General features: G+C 39.9%; 1 protein-coding gene across 1 annotated transcript in view; it reads right to left on the reverse strand.

Annotated features, from left to right (window-relative positions):
• Positions 1-3,830: 3,830 nt before the first annotated feature.
• LOC116048320 (solute carrier family 13 member 5) overlaps positions 3,831-10,051 on the reverse strand; it is an 8,592-nt gene continuing 2,371 nt past the window's right edge. Inside the window, exons 7-12 of the mRNA XM_036001352.1 lie at positions 9,722-9,934; positions 9,488-9,594; positions 9,248-9,369; positions 8,353-8,514; positions 7,113-7,250; positions 3,831-5,506 (exon numbers count right to left, since the gene is read on the reverse strand). Coding sequence (XP_035857245.1) covers positions 5,381-5,506; positions 7,113-7,250; positions 8,353-8,514; positions 9,248-9,369; positions 9,488-9,594; positions 9,722-9,934 — 868 coding nt within the window. The 3' untranslated portion in view covers positions 3,831-5,380. The remainder of the gene's footprint in view (positions 5,507-7,112; positions 7,251-8,352; positions 8,515-9,247; positions 9,370-9,487; positions 9,595-9,721; positions 9,935-10,051) is intronic.

Genomic DNA, 10,051 nt, shown 5'->3' on the forward strand with positions numbered 1-10,051 from the left:
AAAACCCAGAAAAATGTATTAAATGTTTTAGAATCTGAAATTGAGCTGCATTTAGCCTATTTATTTTGTATTGTAATGGGATGCTTTTAGCAGGCTGTATACTATCTTGAAATGACTATTTACTGAATGCAAGTATAATGACAATGACTTGAATTTGCCTGTCCTTGAGATACATTTTGAGCAATATTTTTTATTCTAACATTATTTATTATTTACACTATTTTTCTTTAAAATGGGTCCATAGAAATCTCTGCCGTTCATCCCACACAACGATGAAACTGGATCATACATTCAATAATCCCTTTAGTCCTGAGACATTGTCGTTAGTGCTTCATTGTACCACCAGATGGAGCCATTATGCAACACATATCATACTGTATATTAGTGCATTTCAAGATCTTTATATTTACATTACAAAGGAAATAACATCAATTATTAAACACTTAACCTTTATACTGAAGAGATGTTGATCTACACTAATACATGTCATGTTTCTGTAAATATCATTATATTTGATTAATTCATTGTTTTTATGACATTATTATTAAATGATTAGTTAGCGTAATTATTCATTAAAAATGTCATAGCTTAAATAACTTTTTTTAAAGTTAAATTTATTATTAAGTAATTCATGATTTGTATACCCTTTGTTAATGATTTACAAGGTTAACAATGAGTCATTATTAGACCCATATAAAAAAAGGTCTATTAAATAGCCCCTACATGATTACCTGACATTGTACTTCAGTTAACAATACAACATCTTTGTGTAAAGTTAATTTCTTTAATTATAGACAAATTCAATTACTTTTTGCAATGATCAGTAGTCCCTTAATGTACCCGTAAATTGAGAAATAAGTGGTATTGAGAACAAGGTTGTTTTCCTGCCTCCCTGAGTCGTTTAATTATATTAGCAGTCAGAAATTAAGGTGTCGTCTCAAAAAGTAGAATCCAATGAATACAATACTCCTATGCCATTAAGTCTAATTTCAGGGGGGTTTGGAATCAGGCTAGTTAAGGGGAGATCAACTGTAAAGTAGAATAAGCCACTGCCAAATGAATACATGTAAATGTTATTTTGAATCTTTAAAATATTATTTTTTAAGGTTTTTAGAACTCTCTTATGTACGATAAGTACAAGTCCAAATCTTTATCCACCAACTTACTCAGGTAATGTAAATTTATGGAAACAAAGTATGTTGAAGGAGGTTGGATTCATACAGGTGTAATCTCAATAACAAATTATGTAACAATTAATTATGTAACATGTGACAAGAAGTCATGTGGTGGCTGGTTATTTATTCTGGCCACCAGGGCATGAACACCATCACAAAGACCTGCAACAGACTTTTAGAGGAAAAACTGCTCAGATTGTTACATCAAACAATCTCAGCATCAGGCTGTTCCTGTAGGTCTGAAGCAAAGACATCACATTGAGACAATTTGGGATGGAGGCACAAGCTATTTGGTCACCAAAATGTGCTTTGTTTTGACATGCAAGAGGAAAAACAGAGAGGAAACTTTGAATCAGCTGACTGTAAATCTCATGTCGTGGCACAGTTGAGCAGGCAGTTTCATCAAAACAGTCTATTGAGAACTTCAGAGAGAGGGACACAATTGTAGGGTTGCACTGCTTTAGCCTCTTATTACACCAAAAAAATGCCATTTTTGGGAGTAAAGCGGTGAAAAGAACACATGAACTGTGGTCAAATAGTCCAATGAGTCATCCTTCACCTTGTTTTGGAGCACATGTGTGGTATTTGCAAAACAAGTCTTGTGTGAGAATGAGAATGTTCGCTAAGGTGAAGGGTTCTGGGTGCATTTCCTGGCAAGAATCAGTAAACCACTAAACATGAAGCGACTGCAAGATTATGTAATGACAGCAGTCCTCTTCGATGGCAGGGCCACCAATCTACAGGCGTCCTGACTGGTCAATGAATGATATAAGCATGAAAAGTATTTGATATGCATGGCCAGATTAACCTGCTAAGGGGCCCCAGCTAAAAATGAGACAGGCCCTTTTAAGACACAACTCCTAGTATTCCTTCCTATGCTGGAATATGATATGGCTCCATGTTTTTGCTGTTTTACAGTAATTTGACTAAACAAATTAATTCAGGAATACGCACCATGTAAGCACAATATCAACAGAAATAATGAGGATTCTAAAACTAAATTTTTACTAGATGATTGTAAAGGCGCTATTAGTTTAGCCAGCGTGGTCTGTATGAATGTACTTTGGCCTAAAAAGTTCAAAGAAAGACCCTCTGTATTTCTCTGAGTCTTTAAGCTTTTAGCCTGGCTCTTGTCCACAGCTAAATTGGATACGTTGCTAACTGAAACCATCTCTACACACAAGTCTTTATGTGCCAGGAAGGATCGATTTTATCAAACAGGCTACATATTGTCCTCATGTGTAACTGATAGAGAAAAGGTGGAAGGCCAATGTGGTTTAAAGAGCCTTCCCATCCACAAAATACTCTGAAATGCAACAGGTGGACGAGTCACAAAACATGCTTTTTGACCTCTTGTGTGCCTGGAAAATGATATTGAATCCCAAACAACAGTATGGTAGTAACTTATTAATCTTTCTACTTGCTTACTCTGCAACAAGTAGGCCTAGCAAGTTAATAGGAATGTGTTTTTGGGGTTACCCGAGGTCTTGTGTGTGCATGAAACCCCAGCAAAAAGAGCAACTAGCACGTTCAGTTTCTCTACTAAAGCCTTACATGTATATATAGCCAATAATGGAGGCTATGATACGTGAGGATGTGTTTCAATTGAATGATGAGTGGGTGGCTGAGAGGCAGCAAAGGGAGAGAAATGCACTGTAATTACATAAGCTTGTTCCCCCCAGTGGGAGCCAAGATCATAGTGATCTGAACTGCTTCATGCACCCAACCGCTTATTAGTCACTTTCAAACCGTCTAACCGTCTTTTAATTGTCCAACAGAACTGAGGTCAAAGCGTTGTTGTGATCCTTTCATTTATTTCTCCCTGCTACGTTTGCTGAAGTGTAACATGTTTTCCTCTGTCACACGATACCACCGACATGGTTTGGTGCTGCCAAATATGTTGAGCCATATGATGGATGATCTTTTGTCTTGCTGTAAAACATCGTTCTCATCATGGTGATAGATCCCCTTTGGGATAGGGTTGTAATAAAGTGCTCTGAGGTCTTTAAATGGAGACATGTGAAATATCTTCTTTGAGCTCATAATGTTTATGACGCAAGACAACACTGGACAATATGACTGCCTTGACCCTTGACTCACGCAGTGTCTCGGCAACAGGACAATGACACAGAGCTCCTGCTTACGTACATTAGGTGTGGCCTTTTAGTCCAAGATTACTGTGGCTTTGCACACTGTGTTTACAGGATTATATCAGCTTTACGCACGAGACAAGAGGTCACTAAGCAAGTGGCAGAGAAATGTGTGCACTTTAAAACACAGATAATTGTCATGTAAAGTCGAGAAAGAGCCGACTGGTGATGAAAGTGGGATTATTTTGTTTTGGATGACACTATGGGATGACAATGCACTTCTTACAGCTAAGACTGAGCATTATTTCCACCTGCTTTATTAAAGCCTCTTACTTGTTTAAAAGCCATTAGTGAACACTGTTAAGAGCTTGCTGTGAAATTAGTAGCTTACATTTTAAATCAAGTGTTTTTGTAGAATTGAAAAATATTGTGTGACTATATCATGCCTTGATCGTTAAATTACACTGTGTATTGAAAACGAATGAATTAGTACGTTTTGCTCGTCCAGTGTTATTAAACCACGTTTGTAGAAGCAATGTAACAGGAAAGAAACATCAAAACTCACTATATTGAAACTCATGTCTTTTATTTTAATAGTTTGTCACAAACCAATGCCATATTGTTTACTTCAGCCCATTGGCCACTTAGGCAGAGAAAATACTTAATTCATAATTTCCAGTACAAAAGTCTTGAAATTGAAGAGAAAAAAAATTATGCATCGCTTCGTGAAAAACACTTCATTGCAATTAAGACAGAATTCATTATTGCAGTGAGACATTTCACAATGCCAGCACATACTGTATCGATCAAAATATTGAAAATGTGTTTACAGTACAATAGGTCAGTGTGTTTGTACAAGGCACATATAGGTTTCGTTGCATTGTAGTGATGACACATTTCAAAGTTCAGCTGATGCTGGAACCATGACAAACCACCATACATCCTGATGGTCAAAAGTACATGTTTACTTATTGTCAAGTCTCGGCTATACTGTACATATTAGCCCATTATCTATAAATACCAAAATGGCAAACCTAACCAACAGCGCTTGTTACCTATTATCTATTTAGAGAGATGTGCTTGCAAAACATTCACTGCTTGATAGCAGTAGCGGAAGACTTTTTTTAACTTAGTAAACTAGTACTAGTAGAAGTAGCAACCCCACAATGTAAAAATAGTCGATCAGTCTTGCATTCAATATTTTACTTAAGGAAAAGTACAGATTTTGACCCAAAAAAAAAAAAATCAAATTATTCATTAGGCAGCTGGATTGCCCTTGTCAGTGTTATAGTAAATGTAATGTTATTGGATTATTATGATGTATTGACACATAAGTGAAATTTTAATGTTGTATCTGGTTGAGATGGGGCTCATTTGTATGTACTTTAATCTATTTCATATTATCTTAATATTGATAGGTACTAGTGAGTAACTAAAGCTGTAAGATAAATTTAGTAGAGTAAGAAAGGACAATATTTCCCTCTGAAATGTAGTAAAGTAAAAGCAGAAGCGGCAAAAAATGTAAATCCTTAAATAAAGTACCTCAAAATTGTACTTAATTGCAGTACTAGCGTAAATGTGCAAAGTTACGTTCTTATATTATACCATATGGCTTATTGCTATTTAGATGTGACTACATGTGACTATGTAAAACATTTCTAATAACTTTCACCTTATGAATAGCCCTTCCATTTCTTGTGATAAAAAAGATAGTTGAACAGTGTTTCTAGAATTGGCTGCATAGAAGGATTATAAAATCTCTCTATGTGAGAATATAAATACTGACAGTAGGATTTATGTGATGTGTGTGAGCGTAAGGGGTCTTTCTTTAAAGTGTAACTTCATTTTGATACAACATAAATGAAAAAAAAGGTTTTAAATGCATTCTTCAACCACTCTTCTTCCATTCCCAATCATATTCAGCACCACTTTCTTTCACAAGCAAGACTCAGGTGTCAAAGAAAACAAGCCTTGAGGGCATTGTATTCTAACAGCAATCGGACGCATGCGGTCCACTGTGTGGTCATGTGCTGTCGCTCTGACCAGAGGTCTTTGTCTAGCACCTGTGGATACAGAGGGCAGGGTGTGCGTGGATCTTCTATGGCAGAACCAGGCTCACACCCCAGTGACGTTGGCCCAGGCGGGGAAGGAGTCCAGGTCAAACATGGCCTTGCCCCAGCTGTTGATGGCCAGTGTAATACAAAGGATGCCAATGATGTTCATGACTATTCCTGTCCTGGCCTGATGGAGAAGAAGAATACGTAGTGGTATTAAAGCAATAGTTGGACATTTTGGGAAATATGCTTGTTTGCTTTCTTGCTGAGAATTAGATGAGAAGATTGATACCACTCTCATGTCTTTCCGTTAAAAATGAAACTACAGCCAGCAGCTGGTTAGCATAGCTTAGCATTAAGACTGGAAGCAGGGGGAAACAGCTTGCTTTGTGTAAAGGTGACAGAATCCACCTACCAGCACCTCTAAACCTCACTAACATGCTATATCTCATCAAGTATCTGTATACTATAAAAAATCAGGAACTTATGTGCTAGACTATTTCTTATTCTCACAAGTGAAGTAAGTTAAACTAATCCATATTTACCATAACGACATAAAGGTGTGTTTGGACAGAAAGCAAAGTGATTGCATAAAGTCAAAAGAGGCTTGATTAGACATCACAAATGGACGAGACGTGTCCTCGCGAGTTGACATTGTTTCAGCTTGAACAAGAAATTTGCTTATTCTAGGGCTTATGAATCTGCTTTACAGACACATACTAATGAGAGAAAAAAGGAGGGAGACCAGATGGAAATAACCAAAAAGTCCCTAGTGTGTTCATCGATCAGTCAAAGCGATCAGTCAAAGCATGAGCTGCGACACAAACACACAGGCACACTCTCATACACATAGTTGGTGCTAGAGCCCTGCACGGGACTGTTTTCTTCATCCCGCTCCCGCCCGCTCCCGGCGAATTTCTGACCATTACCGCCCGCACCCGCAACATGTGTGTTACACTCCCGCCCAACGCATTGACGTTGTGTCTTCTCCCGTCCCGCATGAGAAAACACGTCATTTTATAGGTTAATGGGGAGAAGATGAAGGCAAAGAAGGCAGGTGCTTGCTGCTGTTAGACGGGGAGGAAGGAGCAGAAGGATAGGGAGAGAGGGGGAGGAAGGGGCCGAGGATGAGGGAGAGAGGAGAGGGAGAGAGGGGGAGGAAGGAGCCGAGGATGAGGGAGAGAGGGGGAGAAAGGAGCCGAGGATAAGGGAGCGAGCGGACGGTGGACGGAGCCTTGGCTCGGAGCTCCCCCGTCCTGGGAGGCTCAGACACGCTGGTGTCTGCTCATAGATGGCCTACACAGTATATACTCAGTCAGTATATATGTATATCTATGGTTTCTGCTGGCGTGGGGGGTTCCAGGTTGCATCCCGACCCCGCAGTGTTTTTTTTAGCCGCCCGCAGCAAAGTTAAAACTGCCCGCTCCCGCGAGATTTGCGTTGGCGGGACCCAATCCCAATGCAGCCCTCTAGTTGGTGCCTCTGTTTTAAGCATTATGTAACATAACATAGACAGCCAGTACATTGGCTGTTTGGGGCACAGCAACATAGAATGCTCAAATTTTCACATCTTGAGAAGTTATTGATCATCTCAGCTGACTCTTGGCAAGAAAGCAAATAAGCAGATATCCCAAAGTAGTTATTCTTTTAACCGTTTCAGATCACAACTGCAAGTGACTATGAACACAGAAGCTCAGCTATCCTTACAGTATAACAGTGGCCCTAAAGTGACAACTTTGCATGTTCAACATGTAATTTACTGAACAAACACAACCAACCGCTGCCATACTCACCATGTCAGCAACCTTGAGGTATCCATAAGAGAAGACTATAGCGTTTGGAGGCGTAGCAACAGGCAGCATGAAGGCAAAAGAGGCACTCAGAGTACAAGGCACCATGACGTACAGTGGATTGATTCCAATGGACTGAGACTGCAATAATCACACAGAAAGCTTCAACAGTCAGAGACAGGGATGAACAGAGCCTTCATCACAAAATCCACCAATCCTCCATCTGCAACCATAATCACTGACTCATATGTCAGAGTGAAAAGTGTGCAATTCTGTGCAGAGTGAGAACTCTCATTAGGTGGGTGTAATTAAGATGTAATTCCTGCAAGCGCTGGGCTGAGTCATGATATCTGAAATGAAAAGCGCTCTACATATGTAGCGATAATGGCAGACTACTGAGATGCAGAAAACTTTACTCTGTGGAATTTGCGTCTGAATTACATATCCTGCAGCACAGTAGCTTACAAGTGCACAGCAATTTCTGGTTCTCAAAATAAACAAGGGGTGAAAAAACTTAGTTTATGGTTAGTCTTCTTTAAACTATAGGCTGCACATCAGGTCACCACGATGACAGTGTTTTGTCTTGTCTGATGGTTTGTGTTTAAATCAAATAAGAAAGATTCTCTTGACAGGATGACATAAAGTGACATACCACAAGCCATTGCGGTTTCATCTCCTCACTTTCAGCTGCATATGACTGTTCAGATGCTCTTTTCTTTCTCTCTTTTCTTCCTATCTCTATTTTCACACAAGCGTTGGACACCCCTGTGCACCCACTTTGCTTCACACTCAATAAATATCTATCTGAATACCCCTGCTTGGCATTGTCTTTCGCAACCCAGCCTTGGCGTTCTCTGGAGTGCTCGACTAGCGGGCACAGTGATGCCATTCTTTAGCAGCAGCGGGGTGGGCAGCATTACAAGGCGCTGGGCTGAATTGGTGTGTTTGGCAGGTTATAAATGGTAGGAGGGGCCCGGGGAAGGGGACCAAACACATTCAGCCTGAATGACCAAATCGATGGGTAACCAAACAGGGGAAAATAGGCCGGCTCCCACTGAGAATAATTTCAATGCTGGACTCCAATTGGGGAAATCAGTTCAAAAGAAATTACACTATGTAGCACTTCACCTTACTGAACCACAGCTGCCAAACATAATGATCTGTCTCCTGCAGTCTGAGATCCTGTCTCTGCTTCTGCTTTGTTCACACATTATACTTTCTCTGTCTCTCTCCGAGAACTTACCATTGAGGCTAAGACAGGTAGGAAGAGCGTTGCAGTGGCCACATTACTGGTGCACTCTGTGAAGGTAGCAATCAGCAGGCATAAGATGATAGCAATTGCCCAGGGAGGGATGTTTTGCAGGGGAGTCATTTGATCTCCCATCCACTTTGAGAGTCCTGATTCCTAAAGAGAGATAGATATATATTAGCTTGGCTCCGCCCTCCTACGTACTTCCGCTCAATTGAAATGTACGAGAGTCTGGTAGGACCAGGCTAGATATATATGACATAAACATATACAGGGTTAGAGTCTTTTCTGGAAATGAAAACAGTATTTATCTATACAGCTGAGTCAACGTTTACTCATTTACTTTGAGTTTACTCTAATTCAGCTTTGTGCATCATAAAGGACAGCGTCCTCTGAAATCTTACTCAGGTGTATTTGCAGCATAAATATGCAAAATAAATACAACAAAAGCAACACATTGAGGGGAATGTTTGATCTAGCAGCAGTAGGAAATGTTCGGTTTGCCAAGCTGTAACTAAATGATACGGCATTAGAAAAATAAGATGCAAACAATGAGGCTGATTTTGATTTCTTTTCAAAGGTAACGCTGGATTACATGCTGTGCTGTTTCTTGTGAATCCCTTGTGCATAGGAAAGCTATTTGAATCCAGTGTGTGAAAGGCGGACTCCACCACCAACAATAAAAATGCTATACAGAGAGGTAATTAAAGAATGTAAATACATTGAATGAAAAAAAAAATCTTGACATTAAATAGTATAAAAAGAGTTTCATTTCATGAACTTTAAACACAGCCAACAATGAAGCCACCACCGCACTTCCCCCTCCTGAGATATTATTAGTCTTGCCATATTGTGTTTAAGCTTTTGGCCCGATTTCACTGCCACTTACTTCACTGCCCTTGGCCAGAGCAAAACCTCCGCCAAGAAGAAGCACAATGCCCCATGGTAACTTCTTTTGGGCAACTTTCCAGGTGAGCAGAGGTGAAGTTGGGCCAGCAATCTGATGGGGTGCTACACATCCAATAAATTCAATGTAAGTATTGCATCATTGCACAGTCTCCAGCTCTCAAAACTTGTATATAACTGTATGAGATGTAATCTACATTCTTCCATAATTCTGCCAGCTCACCTGTGTCAAAACTTTGAGTCCTCCAGGAGCAGAATTGTGGGGGTTTAGAGGGCAGAACAAAGAGAAGGACGGCTATGAAGATTGCCACTGTGGCATCTGTCACATACCTGAGAAGTGGAGTGATGAGAGAATGAACAAACTTAGATATATGAAAGTGTCCTCAAAGCAAATAATTAATACTCCTAAACTAGATTAATGTATGAGTGAAGATAAAGTGTATTATTTTATACAAACTCTGCTTCGGAGTTGAAGATATCTGTCGCCCAGCCGCCAACAAAGCCTGGGTCCCTTGTGAACCACATCACCACCAGCAAAATGAAGAGACCTAGGACACTTATCTCTCCAAAGGACATGGACCCCAGCCGACGATGCTCTTCACGGATCACATTATAGGCAGCAATCTCCTTCTCTGTCTTCACAGCACCACAGCCCCACGTCTTCTTAAAGCTAGAGGGGTCACACAACGGTGGGGGAAAAAAATCTTTGTGTCACCTTTACACTTAATCACACTCCTGATTCGGTAAAAGTTTCTTGATGTGGATTCAAGTCTCTGTCACTGTAATT

This window comes from Sander lucioperca, chromosome 5, assembly GCF_008315115.2.
Source record: "Sander lucioperca isolate FBNREF2018 chromosome 5, SLUC_FBN_1.2, whole genome shotgun sequence".
Lineage (NCBI taxonomy): Eukaryota > Metazoa > Chordata > Actinopteri > Perciformes > Percidae > Sander > Sander lucioperca.